The 18,176-nt window shown below is 41.7% G+C and overlaps 1 protein-coding gene across 4 annotated transcripts in view; it reads left to right on the top strand.

Annotated features, from left to right (window-relative positions):
- Positions 1–18,176, top strand: part of cc2d2a (coiled-coil and C2 domain containing 2A) — a 210,618-nt gene that overhangs the window by 37,537 nt on the left and 154,905 nt on the right. For 3 of the 4 annotated variants that reach the window (XM_060831773.1, XM_060831764.1, XM_060831753.1), the window contains exons 7-9: positions 4,579–4,670; positions 9,017–9,118; positions 17,001–17,105. In XM_060831773.1, coding sequence (XP_060687756.1) covers positions 4,579–4,670; positions 9,017–9,118; positions 17,001–17,105 — 299 coding nt within the window. Of the gene's footprint in view, positions 1–4,578; positions 4,671–6,975; positions 7,052–9,016; positions 9,119–17,000; positions 17,106–18,176 lie in introns of those variants that run through there. The other variant, XM_060831782.1, reaches the window with a different exon arrangement.

Here is an 18,176-nt window from a genome sequence, read left to right as displayed (position 1 = left end):
GTCAAGAGGGCGGTGCTGAATCCAGGGGTTGGGACTGAGATGAGGTGGGGGGAGGGGGAAATGAGCAAGCTGGAGAAATCTACATTCATCCCTTGTGGTTGGAGTGTTCATAGGCAGAAGATGAGGCACTCTCCCTCCAGGCGTCGTGTGGTCAGGGTCTGGCGATGGAGGAGGCTGGTGAATAAATGTATTGATAGCACAAGTGACAGATTGGTAGTCCTCCTGCAGATACTGATTGCTCTGCTGGACTTGACAGCCCACTGTCCGGACCATGCTCACATACCAGAGCCATGATATTAGATAGAGCCTGCACAGAGTTTTCTGCCCTTTGCTGTCTGTAGATGATCTCTGTCAGCTCTGCTAGACATTCTCTAGTCGTCCTGACTTCTCCATCAGCTCATTATTGGTCAAGTCTGGATGTTCGGCGATCAATCAGACTCCTTCTTCATTTTGTGCTGCTGTAGCTGCAGGTCCCTGTCAATGCTGTGCTCACTGGAGCAGGATGTTAAGATTTAGAGATTTGTTCCATGGTTGGGCGGGACAGCTGGGCTCTTCTATAAATCATGAAAGTGGGATGCTATTTGGAAAAATACAAAGATTGTTAGCATCATGAACCCCCATCCTCACCCAGAGCTTCACTCGGATGTTGGTGCTTAATGTGCAGCTGGGAGCAGCAGCTGTGAGAGTTTCTCATTTATTGGATGGACCTATCGAATTCCTCTTTAACACAGCACATTCCCTTAGCTGTCCTGCTGCTCAAAGAGTGTCACGAGCTTCAGGCCAACTCCTACAACCCCACCCCACCCATATCAACCACCCACCCCCTCTTTGCCAGCCCCACCCACACTCACACCCCAGGTCTGGTTGGGTTTGCGCTTATTGAGCGTATGGGAAGATAAAACATGAGGAGAAATTAGCATGATTACATGAGATATCAATCCCCGATTGTGCTGCGATTGTTCCCATGTATTACGAGTAAGAAGGATGCAGCATGGTGGAAGTTAGATGCTAAAAAAGGTCCTGAATTATATCATAGAGAACAGAAATAGACCCTTTGCACCTCCATGTCTACTGAGCTAATCCCATTTACCTGCACTTAGTCTTTAGCTTACTATGCCCTGGAATTTTAAGTGCTCATCCGGCTGATTCTTAAATATCAGGCTCCTCACCCAATCACACCCCACTTCTCTTTAAGTGCAGCCTTCCCCAACCCCACCCCCACCCCCATTCCTGATGAAGGGTTATACCCAAAACGTTAACTTCTCCATCCCCTGATGCTGCCTGGCATGCTGTGTTCTTCCAGCTTCCTGCTTTTCTACTTTGGATACCAGCATCTGTAGTTTTTTCTTTATCTCTGTCTATATTCTATGTCTCATTGTTGTGGTTCTGTTCACCGAGCTGTGAATTTGTGTTGCAGACGTTTCGTCCCCTGTCTAAGTGACATCTTCAGTGTTTTGGAGCCTCCTGTGAAGTGCTTTTGTGATGTTTCCTCCGGCATTTATAGTGATTTGTATCTGCCGCTTCTGTTGTCAGTTCCAGCTGTCCGCTGCAGTGGCTGGTATATTGGGTCCAGGTCGATGTGCTTATTGGTTGAATCTGTGGATGAGTGCCATGCCTCTAGGAATTCCATGGCTGTTCTCTGTTTGGCTTGTCCTATAATAGTAGTGTTGTCCCAGTCGAACTTGTGTTGCTTGTCATCTGAGTGTGTGGCTACTAAGGATAGCTGGTCACATTGTTTCGTGGCTAGTTGGTGTTCATGGATGCGGGTTGTTAGCTGTCTTCCTGTTTGTCCTATGTAGATTTTGTACACTACATTAGTTTTGCTCATGCTGGGTATTGGGTCCTTCGTCCTGGTGAGTTGTGGTCTGAGAGTGGCTGTTGGTTTATGTGCTGTTATGAGTCCTAGTGGTCGCAGTAGTCTGGCTGTCAGTTCAGAAATGTTTTTGATGTATGGTAGTGTGGCTAGTCCTTTGGGTTGTGGCATGTCCTCATTCCGTTGTCTTTCCCTTAGGCATCTGTTGATGAAATTGTGCGGGTATCCGTTTTTGGCAAATACATTGTATCGGTGTTCTTCTCCCAAACTTTGAATTCTATGTCTCAGCTAATGACAGCAAGCATTCATAAGCTGTCTTCACCACCTGTCCATCTGTGCTGATACCTTCAGGGATCTTTGGACTTGAACACTGAGTCCCTTTGTTCCTCAGTATTCTTAGGGATCTACCATTCATTGTGTAAATCCCTATGTTATTAGACCTTCCAAAATGCATCACCTTGCAGTTGTCGGGATTAAATTCCATTGCCACTGCTCCACCCAATTTGCCAACTGACCAATATCAGACTGAAGCCTGAGACCATGCGCCTCACTATCAGCCAAACCACCATTTTTTGTGTCATATGTAAACTTACTAATTATAACGACTACATTGACATCCTCGTCATCAGTGTACAGAACAAGTAGCAAGAACCACAGCACGAACATTCTTGTCCACTACAGGTCACAGGCTTCCAATTACAAAAAAACAACCCTGCACCATCACCCTTTGCCTCTTATTTGTAAGCCATTTTGGATCCAGTTTGTCAACTTGCCTTGGATTTTATTTTTTGGACCAGCCTTCACATTGGACCTTGTTAAAGGCCTTACTGAAGTCCATGTAAATTTCATCAACTGCACTACCCTCATCAATACGTTTAGTCACCTTTTCAAAAAACTAAATTAAATTAGTCAGACAGGATCTCCCCTGGCCAAATCCATACTGACTATCACTGAGCAATGGGAGAAAGTGAGGACTGCAGATGCTGGAGATCAGAGATGAAAAATGTGTTGCTGGAAAAGCGCAGCAGGTCAGGCAGCATCCAAGGAGCAGGAGATTCAACGTTTCGGTCATAAGCCCTTCTTCAGCCCTTTATCACTGAGCAATCCCTGACTATCTGAGTATTAATTAATCCTGTCCTTCAGAATTTTTTTTCCCATAATTCCCTACTACTGACATCAGACTAACTTAGTCGATAAGATGTGGAGCTAGGAAGGTACAGCAGGTCAGGCAGCATCAGAGGAACAGGAAAGTTGACAATTCAGGTCAGGACCCTTCATCAGGTTTGGGGAGGGGGAAAGGAGCTGGGGAAAGGAGCTGACACTCACTGATCTGTAATGATCAGGCTTATCTCTCCTGCTCTTCTTGAACAAAGGAACCTCATTAGCTATTCTCCTGGCATTTTACCTGTGGCCAAGGACATATTTAGTATCTGTCAGGGCCCCAGCAATCTCCTCCCTTGCCTCCCACAGCTGATACATCTCAGTATGGGAATTTATGCACTTTTCTGTCCACGAAAGCATCCTTATTAATTTCATCATGTTCAAGAACCTCACCAACCCAACTGACATCCCCAGTTACAATGTGAATACAGATGAGAAGCATTCATTTAGGACCTCACCTCCATCCACTGGCCCCACGCACAGGTTACCCCTTAGGTCATGAATAAATCCCACTCTTTCCCTGGTAATCCTCTTAGTCTTAATATACATATAAAAAGCCATGGGGTTTTCCTTGGCTCCATCTGCCAAAGATATTCTATGGCACTTCTTTGCCCTCCTAATTTTATTTTTAAGTGACCTCCTACACTTTTGAAGGGCCTTTCTCATTTTTAATGTTCTATAACTGTCTCTTGGCGATGGCTTTGTGGGTCCGAGCCCTAGGAGCGGCGGAGAAGTGGTGGCTTCGTTTGTGGCGAGGTCTTGGGTCTGTATCAGGACTCTGGTGAAGGCAAGGTGGTGTCTGCAGCTGTTGGTGATGTGTGGTCGCTGAGCAGCCCTCTGGCAGCAAGGTTGTGCTTGCGATGGTAGAACGGGGAATCCTGACAGTGGGGCAACGAGGCAGCAGTAGTGGTGGATTTATGGGCCTACAGAGACATTCCTGTAGGCGTTGGTGGTGGACCAGGGGATGAACAACAAAGTTAGTCTCTCTTCCAGTTATATCTTTTTATTTTTATAATATTCAAAATAGCACCAGAACATGGCGACAGTTAAAGCTTTTCACTGTATTTTCTCTTGAATATAAGTGACAATAATTCAAAAACAAAAAAGAAATGCTGCTTTTTCTTTATCAAACTCACGACATCTTATCATCCAGTGTTTGCTTGGACTTCATGCCCTTGCCCTTTAGAGGAACACATTGGCCCTAAAATTTCACGGTACTACTTTTAAATGACTATTACTTTCCAAATTTAACTGTAAGTAGTTGCTCCCAGTCTATGTTTGCCAGATTCTGTGCGATGATAATGCTGAAATCAGCCTTCCACCAGTTTGGACACAACTTCTGCACTACCCTTATCCCTTTCCACATTGACTGAAACTTAACTGATATGGTCACTGCCCCCAGAGGCTCACCTACTGACCAGCTTCCTTCACTTGGGAATGTGTACTGATACTCGGAGTCCCACTACTCTGCCAGGGTTGTCACACAAGTTAAATATTTAATCAAATTACACAAAATCCCTAATCTTCCTGTCTGATAAACTCATTCAGTATGTCACATTTATGTTAAATTTTTATTGATGGCTATTGTTAATTACTCCTCTCAGCTCTGCCTCCACTTCCTGTACCCACTCCAAGAACAAGTTTCGCTGAATACTCCATGCGAGAGAAAATGAGGGAGAAACTTAAAGCTGCCAGGGTATGTATTGTTTCTGAGGTATCATCATGTTTTCAGTTTTCCCCAGTATTGGCTGTTGGACTTGTACTTCTTTGTTAGACCCATAGAGTCATAGAGATGTACAGCATGGAAACAGACCCTTTGGTCCAATCTGTCCATGCCGACTAGATATCCCAACCCAATCTAGTCCCACCTGCCAGCACCTGGCCCATATCCCTCCATACCCTTCCTATTCATATACCCATCCAAATGCCTCTTAAATGTTGCAATTGTACCAGCCTCCACCACATCCTCTGGCAGCTCATTCCATACACGTACCACACTCTGCGTGAAAAAGTTGCCCCTTAGGTCTCTTTTATATTTTTCCCCTCTCACCATAAACCTATGCCCTCTAGTTCTGGACTCCCCAACCCCAGGGAAAAGACTTTGTCTATTTATCCTATCCATGCCCCTCATAATTTTGTAAACCTCTATAAGGTCACCCCTCAGCCTCCGACGCTCCAGGGAAAACAGCCCCAGCCTGTTCAACCTCTCCCTATAGCTCAAATCCTCCAACCCTGGCAACATCCTTGGAAATCTTTTCTGAACCCTTTCAAGTTTCACAACATCTTTCCACTAGGAAGGAGACCAGAATTGCATGCAATATTCCAACAGTGGCAGAACAAATGTCCTGTACAGCCGCAACATGACTTCCCAACACCTGTACTCAATTGACAATTTTGTTATTAAAATCTTAAACCTTTGAAATTTGTATTTGTTGCAATCAACATTGCAATATCATTACTTAATACATTTGACCATGCTGAATAACTTTGAAAATATTTAAATATTAGTTCGATCCTTAATTATTGTAAGTCACAGATTATATATCATTGAAATGTACTATGAATAGATGGCATCCTGATAATCTACTGCTGTTTCTTTAAAAAAATAAATCATTCTAATGCAGTCTCTTGAAATTGTAAATCACATGCAACTTTTTGAAAGTTCTGCATTCACTCAGGAATCCACCGTGTAAAAGTCAAAGTGAATGCATCTGGAAGAAAGTGAACTCAACAGTTCAGTATTTGGATTTTGCAGTAATGAAGCACAAGTTCACTGTTGTGCTTGGCTGTCAGAACAACTCAATTGAATTGCTCCATGGCACTAAATATCTGCTGAGCTATTTTACATCATTTGTGTGCTTTGATCAGCCACCCTTTCTCCAGCCACCCAAATTACATGACATTCCAGACTCCACCCTTCAAATCATAGTAGCAGCTGTCTTACGCAAAATGCTGTTAGCTGAGGCAGAGGTTGGAAGAGGCACATCTGGTTTTAAGTGGGGAGGTAGTTGTCCTGTCACTGGACTAGCAATCCAGAGGCTTAGGTCAGGAAAGCTGCATTCATATTCCACGATGTCAATAAAATCTGGAATAAGACGCTACCCTTAATAGTGACCACAAATCCATTGTCGATTGTCGTGAAAACTCATCTGGCTCACCACTGTCCTTAAGGAAAAAAAAAATGGACATTCTTACCTGTCTGGTTTACAGACCCAGAGAAATGTGGTTAATTCTTCTTGGCCCTCTGGCAGTTAGGGATGGACAATAAATACTGACAATATGCATATCACATGTAAGAAACTAAGTATCAAAAAGAAGGACTTTCATACCTTTATTTCAGGTTATACTTGGTGCACTCAGTCCCTGAATGTTACCATGAAGTTTTAAAATCTTTAATTCATTAATTGACAGCCTCTAGGTATATAACAATAAGGCTTGATGCACTCCTTAAAATGACCAATCAAGTCATTTCACATAGGCTAAATTGTTTTTACTGTTAAATGTTCTGCAATATGATCTGCTTATTAAAGGTTTTACATGGGGAAAAAAAACATGATGTGTTCTAAGTGCATTTGCTGAAATGTGCAAAAAGGTAAATGTGAAATTAATTAAAATAAAGTTCTAGTAATTTTATTTATCTTCAAATGTATATTTATGGCAAAAAAGAAATAGGATGTAACATTCAATATTAAAACAATTGTTATAAAATAATTACCCTACTTTGATCATTTGTAGTAGACTTTTTAGAGCAGACTGCTTAACTTTTCAGTACACATTTTCATAGAATCCCTACAGTACTGAAAGAGCCATTCAGCCCATCTAGTTTGCATCGATCCTCTGGAGAGCATCTTCCCCTATCTCTGTAATCCCACATGGTATTTTTTTTACCAGGGTTAATCCACCAAACATACAAATCGCTGGACACCACAGGGCAAATTTTAGCCTGGCTGATCCACCTAACCTGCACATCTTTGGATTGTGGGACGAAAACTAAGGACCCAGAGGAAACCCACACAGACACAGGGAGAATATGCACACTCTGCACAGCCAGTCTCCCAAGGCTGGCATTGAACGCAGGTCCCTAGCACTGTGAGGCAGTAGTGCTAACCACTGTGCTACCTTTCTGGACAATCTTCTACAAGTGATCGGCTTAGTGAAACTTTTGCTCTACCTTGTAGTGATCTTGGAGTCAGGAAGTATGTTATTTAAGTGGGGATGTGATGTACTTCAATCCTATTGCCTTCCTGCCTCCCCCAGAATTAGTTTCAGGAGTCTCTTTTGAAAATCTTGCAGCAGCCATAACTTACCCAGTAACACTGCTAAGCACAAGAGCTTCCGTCCCATCGTTGGCTGGCCATTCTTAGTTGGCAAGACATCCTGTCTTGGGGTCTTGAATCCATGGGAAGGCCCACTGTTGGCTTAGTGGCCCTTCCCAAAATGAAGCCGTGTAGGTCTCTTGCTGACTCTCCAGCTGGTAGGCAAGGACCCTTTTTACCCGAAGATTTTAACCTACTACGAATCCTCTTGCAAGGATGCCTTCCTTGAAGAAGCTCTCTTCCTCCCTCTACAAGGATTTCAGTGAGTCTCTCTGTCACTGCACCCCCCAGGTCATCTCCTCTGCACAGAAACTCTTATCACCCTCATCTTGACCTCCTTCCACCTATCACATCTCCATCGCCCCTCCCCCAAGTCCCTCCTCCCTACCTTTTATCTTAGCCTGCCTGGCACCCTCTCCTCATTCCTGATGAAGGGCTTATGCCTGAAACGTCGAATTTCCTATTCCTTGGATGCTGCCTAACCTGCTGTGCTTTAACCAGCAACACATTTTCAACAAGGACCCTGATGTACCAGCAAGATACCACACTCTATTTGTTTGCATCCCACAACTAAACGAGTCAATTTCTTTAGATTTCTTTGTACATGAACTCTTTTGTACATTTCCCCATCGGTTGACCACATGTGCTTAGAGTTTGCAATATTGTATTTCTAGTTCTAACAAAAGGATATCTTGACTAAGGATCAGCTGATGTTTTGAAACATAGAGTTGAAGTAGATTGATGAGAGCTGGTTCTGTTGAATTTGAGGGTATTTTATCTAATTGCATGCACAATGGTGAATTCTTGTGAACATCTGATTAAGCCCTATTGCCTCCTTAACTCAGTAAAACTGCCTTCAGTTTAACCAAGCAATGGAGGATAGCTACTTTCCAATGTGGAGTTGATGCATTGTGGGATTGCTGAATGACACAAAAGCCATTGGATTGGCCGTTGAACTTAGAGTTGAAGACAGTTTTATCAGACAGTAATTTTATTGCAGTTAAGTAATGCATTCAAAGATACATGTGATACATATGTTGTGGTTTTGTTCGCCGAGCTGAGAATTTGTGTTGCAGACGTTTCATCCCCTGTCTAGGTGACATTCTCAGTGCTTGGGAGCCTCCTGTAAAGTGTTTCTGTGTTGTTTCCTTCGGCATTTATAGTGGTTTGTCTCTGCCGCTTCCAGTTGTCAGTTCCAGCTGTCCGCTGCAGTGGTTGGTATATTGGGTCCAGATCAATGTGTTTGTTGATAGAATCTGTGGATGAATGCCATGCCTCTAGGAATTCCCTGGCTGTTCTCTGTTTGGCTTGTCCTATAATAGTAGCCACACACACAGATGACAAGCAACATGAGTTTGACTGGGACAACACTACTACTACTACTATTACTACTACAATACTACTCATCCACAGATTCTACCAACAAACACATCGACCTGGACCCAATATACCGACCACTGCAGCGGACAGCTGGAACTGACAACCGGAAGCGGCAGAGACAAACCACAATAAATGCCGGAGGAAACAACACAGAAGCGCTTCACAGGAGGCTCCCAAGCACTGGGGATGTCACCTAGACAGGGGACGAAACGACTGCAACACAAATTCCCAGCTCGGCGAACAGAACCACAACAACGAGCACCTGAGTTACAAATCTTCTCACAAATGTGTTACATATATTTAAGCATTTTGAATTAATATTTGTATCCTTAAATATATTATTTAGTCTAAAGCACAGAGTGCCATCCAACAAGAGGAAACCAGTGCTCCACCTCAACATCTGATACCTTTCAAAGACCAAACGTCAGTCACTCAATTTGACACTGAGGTGAGAAAAGACTGTTAAAAATATTAGTAGTTCATATTAATATCTGCTTTATATTTATTTTGTTGCTTCATAATTCTGGGATTTCTGTTCACTTCCTATTTGTCAGTTTTTATGTTCCATTTCTTTATGTTGTGCTACTGGATGATATTCTGAACTGAATTTTATGTTTGAATAAAATCTGAATTGGGGTAAAGTTAATAACTTCAGGCAAATCTGAATTGTATATTGATGTTGTGGACTGTTTCTTTAAAACAAAAAGGTTCATTTAAGAGTAAATTTTCCTTCATAAAGGTAATCTTTTATTCCATCTGTGATCCACTACTGAGTTTTATACTCCCCCAGAAATGTGAGGCAGGTGACAGGGAGACATTGTACCATAAGTGCTGTTTTGGTGCCACCCTTCCTCACCCAATGGTACGTGTAATGGGAGAGGTTTTGGGAAGCTCAACCAACCTTGGGCTATTTGAATCCCTTATTAATCAATTAAAGGCTGCTCTTCCCATCGCTCTGCAATTTTGCCACAGCAAGTAGAGTCCGGATTCAGGTTTGAAGCCTACCAGGTCTCACTTCTCAGGTTATTGCTGGGAAATGAGTATGTTCTGCCTTGATCCTCCTCCTTTAACACTAGGGAGTTGCTTAGCTTGTGGAAGTGTATTTCCTGCCGAGATGGGAGCAGACGTATTGTCTCGAGTTAATTAACACCCCTCAGACTGTGAAATTGATGCAGGTTACACACACCTCCCCCCCCACCCCCCCAGGACATTTTCACTGTAAGGGGTGGCAAACCAAATCGAATCTCAAATCTCATCACTTGCTAAAAATGATCAAATTTGGCGACTTAAGCAATAAAAATAATCAATAGTAACTTAGTCTGATGTATTGTCCGTTCTTACTGAAGAAGGCATCGGTCACTTGGATGATGTGGAGGTATGCACCTGTCGGTGAGATGCTTCCACGGTGATCATTGAAGATACCACAGAACCATATCACCATCAGCCTAGAGACTTTGTCTTCTTTCATACTGGTTTGTTTGAATCTCTGGGTAGATTCATTTCTGCCTCTAGATCCTGTGCTCAGGTTACTGTTTGCTTCTTTGTACCTCTCATCCATTACTCTTCTCTGGCCTCCCATGCCTGGTGTTCCCCCTTCCTGCGGGGGTTACTGCTCCTCCTATTCGGTGTCTTTTTCCAGCAGCGCTCTTCCTGGTATTCAGGTGCAGTACAAACAGCAGTTGCTCATTAATCTGATGCCATGAAGATGATGACCCCCTGAATGGGAAAAGTTCTTAATTTTGACCCCTTCCTCACCTGTGATGGTCTGCTAGATCTTTAAATCTTTTCTAATCAGACTGTTCAGTGATGTTAGTACACACTTCTGCAACAGGTGGGACTTGAACCTGGGACTTCTAGCTCAGAGGCAGAGAAACTGCGACTGTGCCACAGGTACCTGCTGCTTGATCTGTCGATTCAAACGGATAAGTCCTTTCATCTGTGATAAGCCATGCTTGAGAAACTTTTCTGGCTTCCTGACATGACCCTGTAGGACCACACCTACCTGAGACAGGCAGCTGCAAAATGCAGGCTGCTTTCAAAAAATTTGCAAAGATGAGATGTTAGCAACCCTTCAACTGGCTTCAAAAGAGAAAATTCTGGAAAATCTCAGCAGGTCTGGCAGCATCTGTAAGGAGAGAAAAAAGTTGACGTTTCGAGTCTAACTGACCCTTTGTCAAAGCTCAGTACCTGTAATCCTGGAGGCTGCATGCAGGGTGGAATGAGTTGAAATCCATGTGGAGTGAGTCGGAGGCAAAGACAGTCACTGAGGAAGGAAATATGGCTGTGGAAGCGAGTCTTAGTAAATTACTTGTCTAACACTGAGAGAGAAAAGGAAAGCAGTGAAGATGAACGGGGAAAAGAGACAAATGAAAATCCTGCCGGAGAGAAGAGCAGTACTTCTTCAGGGTAGGCATTCCTGGAAGAGAGGTGGCAGTGGGTTAAACACTGGATAAAAGCAAATTACTGCGGATGCTGGAATCTGAAACCAAAAGAGAAAATGCTGGAAAATCTCAGCAGATCTGGCAGCATCTGTAAGGAGAGAAAAGAGCTGATGTTTCGAGTCTAACTGACCCTTTGTCAAAGCTCAACTGGCTTAATTGACAGTTTGAGAAGGAGAGGCAAGTGTGCTGGTCTGCACTGTACCTCATTGTTCATCCCTGGGAGAGTGAAAGCAGAGCATCTGGCTGCACACCATTGCCTTGTGTCCCACCTTCAATCTTTTCTCATTTGAACAACGAAGATCTGGCCCTTGTGTGAAATATTGGTGATCTCTCCTTATAGTTATAGTTATAGTTACAGCTATAGCAAAATTGTTGCAGTGTGCATGACCAGGCTGTGTATGCGAAGAGATGAATCTCATTTGGCAGTCCAGCAGGGCACATATTTATTTGTTTCCCTTTGGAATCGTATAATGGAAATCAGAAGGCCACAGCTGCACTGAAGTAATAAATGATGTTCTGACTGCCAGATCAGAGTTGTTTGCAGAAGATGTGGAAGATATTTCATTAAGATAATTGTCAGCTGGGTATGGAACAAAGAAAATATACAGATCTATAAAGTGGACATTGTGCATTCTACTGTAATTGTTATTTACTTTAGAAATCTGGGCCTTATAAACTGATTAACATCTTAACTCTGTAATTTTCTTAGTGCCTCAGCACTTCCCTATTGATGTAAAGCATAAACAGCTTATTTTGAAATTTCTAAATAGAGCATTTATACAATGGACAATGTGGATTTTTTTTATTAGGCAGTACTTTAAACAATCTTCTCAGATGCTGTGAGGTTAGAGTTTACTTTTACTGCCCAATATTTGGTGATCTCATTACAATACTCAGGATTGTAATAATAGAAACTATAGTTTCATGAGTTGGACACTGCAGTGTCTCATAAGCTATCACGTGCCCCTGAAATGTGATACATGGTATGATGAGTCCTCTCGTGAGATATCAAATCATAGACTTCCTACAGTGTGAAAGTAGACCATTCAGCCCATTTGAGCCCATACCAACTTTCCAAAGCACATCCCACCCAGATGTATCCCTCTACCCTGTCCTTGTAACCCCGCATTTCTCATGGCCAATCCACCTAACCTGCACATCTATGGACTGTGGGAGGAAACTGAAGCACCCGGAGGAAACCCACATAGATACAGGGAGAATGTGGAAACTCCACACAGACAGTTGCCGGAGGCCTGGCACTGTGAGGCAGCAGTGTTAATCACTGAGCCACCATGCTAGCCATCATAGATCATCTGGTTATCAAACACCTGATAGATTTATATTTCTAACTAAAAGGAATAACACTTCAAACATGTTAACCAGTATTTCATAGCTGTCTTCACAGCAAAAAAATCAACAGAACACACCTTTTTGTTCTTTTTACAAAACTATATTTACGTTTTCTTGGCAATAAATTCTCAGAATCTAATCAGTTTTGCCTTAAGGTGAGCATGTTTATTCGCTGTATGTCTTCCCTCCAGGTCCTCTCTCCTGCCTTAGACTGTGGTTTGAATTTTTTAGTTAAAATAATGGTGAGGCTATCAGTGCTCACCTTTATTAAGAAGTAAATAAGACAATGTTTGGCATCTACTTATGCACTGTACAACCTGGAAATGGGGAGCTTGCTGTCCAATTCATTTTGATACTCCATAGACTTGATGACATCAGTTACTTGTTGAAAGATTCCATGTCATACATGTGTTTTAATGGTTTTTGTAATAGATACTCAGTAAGCATTGTAGAAAACTGCTTACTCAAAGCAGTTGAACTTTTAACAAGTGATAAGTCTCAGTTGCAGACAACCTGCATAGCAGTACAAAATCACTTTTACCAGTGTGGAATCATATTCCTTTTGACAATAACTATTGCAAGAGATTTTAATTTCTTTTTCTTTTGGAATAATTCTTCCCCCTCAATCCCATCTTGTGTTCCTTCCTCTATTCTATGCATAATGTTACATTAAGTAAAATATTCTAAATTACTGTACCCGGATTCAGTTCGCAGTAATAGGTGATTAGTTGGTGACATACAAAATCGACTGCCCTGTCATAAAGGTTTCTCATCTACAGAGTTGCGAAATGTGGTGCTGGAAAAACACAGCAGGCCAGGCAGCATCTGAGGAGCAGGAGAATCGACGTTTCGGGCATAAGCCCTTCTTCAAGAGGCCTGAAGAAGGGCTTATGCCCGAAACGTCGATTCTCCTGCTCCTCGGATGCTGCCTGGCTGCTGTGCTTTTCCAGCACTACACTTCTCAACTCTGGTCTCCAGCATCTGCAGTCCTCATTTTCTCCTTTTCATCTACAGAGTAAGGCCATGCTGGAATGGTACTTTGTTTATTGTAAATTGCCATGCAAAATCCTACATGATGTTTTTAAGCATTATGACTAGTGAGTGGTTTTATTTTTACCGTGGACTGTAAAATTCAAGATTGAACGCTATTTGTCCTTTATTATTAAACTAGATTGGAAAAGCTGTGCTTTCTTTGGTGAGGAATCGGCTATTTGAACTGAGAGAATTCTGCTAATTTGTTAACCTTTGAGTTCATCCTAACAATGATAGGTGTTAGTGACAAGTAGAATGTCCAAAAAAATGTCAATGTGTCTCTTGCGGTAAAGAACTTGAGTTCCACTAAAATAAGACACATTTTGTTGAAGCTATTTGGCTAATACTTATTAGGACAATTTTCAAGAAATCATTTCAGGGGAAAACCAACATTTGAACTGTATGAGGGAAGACTGCTGTTTGCTTGGCGTGTGGACCTTGATTACCTATGGCAATGCCTCTACCAACGTATCCATTAATGTTGTTTGTTCACCACTAACAGGAGCTTAACTGTTATTCCAAAATAACATTTTGCCCATCAGACAAATGACATAAGCGTATTAAAGAAAGTAGCTGCAGAGATTGTGGATGCATTGATAGTAATATTCCAAGAATCTTTGTCTGGAAAAGTCCCATGGGATTGGAAAACTATCAATGTAAAAGGGAGAGAGACAAAAACAGGTCAGTTAGCTTAATATCTGTAATTGAGAACAGTTATAAAGGATGTAACAGCAGAGCATTTAGAAATACATCTTTTTAGTTTACTCGGATATGGGGTTTGCTGGCTTGCTTAAGTAGATAAAGGGGAAGCAATGGGTGTAATATGTTTGGATTTTCAGAAGGCATTTGATAAGGTACCACACAATGGGCAATTTATTAAGGTATGAGCCATGGTTTTGAAGTTAGTCTATTAGCATGGATAGAGGATCGGCTAACTAAAAAAAACAGAATTGGGATAAGGGGAGCATTTTTAAGATGACAGACTGTAACTAGGGAAATGCCACAGTGATCAGTGCTGGAGCCAGTTATTTACAATATATATTGATGACTTGGATAGGAATATCCACGCACTAATGGCTAAGTTTTGCAAATGACAAAAATAGGTAGGAAGGCATATGGTGAGGATGACACAAAGACTCTGGAGGAACATCGGCAGGTTCAGCAAGTGGGTAAGATCTTGGCAAATGTAATGCAGGGAAATGTGAGGTTATGTGCTTGAGCAGGAGAATAGAGGAGCTAAATATTACTTATGTGGATAAAGACAGCAGGAAAATACAGGAGAGAGAGAGAGCTGGGCTTTCTCATCCATGAATAAAAGCGCTAACATCCAAGTTTAGTAGTAATGGGGAGGCAAATGAAGTGTCGGTATGAAAGTAGTGAGGCTTTATAAAACTACAGAAGGCACTTGTCAGACCACAGATAGAATATTGTGTACTATTTTAGGCCCATTATTTATGGCAAGATAGACTGGCATTAAAGGCAATCCAGAGAAGGTTCACTAGGCTGATGTTGCGAGATGTTGAGCAGATTGGGCCTGTCCTCACTGCAATTTGCAAGCATGATCTATTGAAACATGATAGCTTCTTGGGCGACTTGGCAAGATAAATGTGGAAAGGTTTCCCTTTGTGGGGGAGTCTAAGACCAGAGGGCATAACCTTGAAATAACAGATTGCACATCTTAAACAGAAATTAGAAGGAAATCTTTTCTGAAGGTAGTGAAATTCTTTATTGCGGACAACTGTTCAGGCTGGGTTGTTAAAATATATTCAAGGCTGTGACAAATGGATTGTTAATCAGTAAGGAAATGGAGGGTTTTAGGGAGAAGGCAGAAAAGTGAATTGAGGATTCTCTGATCAGCCATGATCTCATTGAAGGCAGAGTAGTATTGATGGGCTGAATGGTCTACTTCCTGTTGCTACATCTGATGGTCTTATTATGATCTTATGAATTTTGTTGTAGATGTGATGTTAAATGTGTAAGCTATGTGCTCCAATGACTGGTGGATCATCTCTAATAATACACTTTCACACTTTTGCATCAAGCAAGTTCCAATGATACCCAAAAGCGCACCCTTTCAATGTAATATTCAACATTAGAAGTGATTGTGCAATTGGATGAAATTTACTGGATAGTTTTGAGGATGTATAGAAATACACTGACAACCAATTTAGGAATGTCAGTCAGTCGCTCAGTGTGGTGCATTTGCATGTACTGGATATGTTAACACACAGGACTCCTCTTTGCAGATAGCAAGACCACGTACATGCACTGAGCCTATTTCAACTCAACAAGATCGATGACAGCTATTTGCTGCTTTATTTCTCAGCACGGTGCCCTGACCAATCAAAGTTGGTCTGGCATTGATTTAAAATTTAAGCAAAGTTTGGCTTTACATCATTTAAGAGGTACCTTTCCAACATTTCTACCAATTAGTGTCCACTTTCAAATGAATCAACATTCTCTTTTTATGCTGTATAGATGTTGGTTTTCTACTTGAATGGTATTCATGCCAATTCTCAATGAGTGCAAGACAAAAACTTTAACAAAGTGTGTTTTCTTCAAGCAAAACTCAAATATCTGTGTCGCAAGCAATTTGAATTGATATTTTGTCTGACTTTAACCTGCATTTTCCAGAATCTAATCTCTGTGGATTAGAGTCTCCATTTCTTGGTGGGGTGAAGGATGTGGAATGGAAACTGAGTGTTTTCCTCACTGCTGCTTACATCACCTGAGTTCGTACAGTCAGCTACCAGATTGTCAATCGGTGATAGTCCAGTGGAAAAGAAGCCAGTCAGAGCTGCACAAAGGAGCTCCTCCTGTAATTGAGGCACTGGTTTGAGAGGTTATGGGTTAGAACAGTAAGGTTGCAAACAAGGAGGCAGTCGTGACTGCAGGTTTTAAAAGTTTCCTGCTCTATTAATCTCTCTTTACACCAATAAAGTATAAAGAAAGCTAAGTAAAAGAGTTTAACAATCATGCAGGTGCAGCCAGCTTCATGTTACGTTTAGTCATGGTCCCAGTGGCAAGTCTTTTCATCGGCTCAAGTGCTGCCTTAGTGTAGCTGCTGGCAAATACTCCCAAATGTTTTCAACCTCTAATGCTCAGAAAATGCTGTGGACAGTGTAAAAATCGGACATGCTTGGTCCTTTGGCAATAGCTTGCTAATGAATGGTTTCAGCTTGGCAGGCAAGTTACTGACTTAAACGCCTGCCTGTCTTCTGTAACTTCAGAGATTGGCATAATAATGTTGTATTACTAACCTGATGTCATTGCATCTTATTTTACCTTTTGTGGACGTTTGGAGGAATGCAGCCTACATAGTTTGTAGTGTTAAATCCAGCCGAGTGCAAGGTACATCTAACTCCTGGTTAGACAAATTTTAGTTGATTTTATTTTACCAGAAGTCATATAAGGATCCTGCTGTGACCCCAAATCCCATTGCTAGCAGTTAGAAACTAAATGTTATGTGATAATGGAATCGATGTAATGTTGTTGTTATATGTTCAGGTGGATGAAGAGGACATGAAGACAGCAGGGGTTGATGAATTACCACATCCGTCTTCAAAAGTGAGGTTTCGTGAAATAGCAAATAAAATAAAGCAGAAATCAAAGGCAAGTTTTCCATATTAAATCATACAAGTTTTCTTTCATGTTTTAAATTGTATGCATATTGTGCAGTTAAATTAACTCAAATTAACATTTGCAGTGTTTAATATAATTGGAGCTTGGAAGCCAGCACACGTTTTTGAGTTGATCACTGCCTTCTGTATGATTATTCTGAATTTTCTGGAGTTTGGCGAGGATTGAACAGGAGGGTTTTTTTTGCCTTTAGGCATACAGTGAGCAGGAAATTGAAATAAAACACAATCTGCCCCACCAAGACTCTCTGCAAAATCAAGTTGAGATCTTCCGCCTTTCATCCTGTCTCAGCCCCACCAAACCACCTTTTGTCCCTATAAAACATCAGGAATCTCGTGCAGAGTTAGTATGAGTTGTTAAGGGAATTGCAGAAGATCTTATTTGTTAATTTTATAAACATATCATAGTTTTTCAACTTTCCTGGGTGTACTAATAGCTACATAAACAATCAATTTAAGATAATCAGTTGAACTTGTAATGTGGATCATTGACATTTGTTAGAAGTGACATACTTTCATAAATAGGGACCTGTTCTCTGTGACAAAAGAAATTTGTTCAAGTTGCTCCTTTTTGAAATACCACTAAGCTTGAGAAACCTACTGATTCCTGTTTTCTCCATGATAAGCTCTGTTGACTTGTCAATTCTTCAGCATCCTTTTCTCCTCTATTGTAAACTTGAATGATTGTTTGAAATTTGGCATTATTAAGTTTGTCCTAAGTGTACAAAATGAAAAAAAGAAGCAACATATTTTTCTTTTCAGCAATATTCAAGATCTATACCACTGGCACGGTGGCTCAGTGGTTCGCAGTACTGCCTCACAGCACCAGAGTCCCAGGTTCGATTCCAGCCTCGGGCAACCGTCTGTGTGGAGTTTTCACATTCTCCCTGTGTCTGCGTGGGTTTCCTCCAGATACTCCGGTTTCCTCCCACAGCCCAAGGACCTGCAGGTCAGGTGAATTGGTCATGCTAAATTGCCCATAGTGTTAGGTGCATTAGTCAGAGGGAAATGGGTCTGGGTGGGTTATTCTTCAGACGGTCACTGT

The sequence above is a fragment of the Hemiscyllium ocellatum genome, chromosome 1, assembly GCF_020745735.1.
Source record: "Hemiscyllium ocellatum isolate sHemOce1 chromosome 1, sHemOce1.pat.X.cur, whole genome shotgun sequence".
Taxonomy (NCBI): domain Eukaryota; kingdom Metazoa; phylum Chordata; class Chondrichthyes; order Orectolobiformes; family Hemiscylliidae; genus Hemiscyllium; species Hemiscyllium ocellatum.
Note: the sequence above shows the minus strand (reverse complement) of the source record. Positions and strands in the feature narration are given on the sequence as shown.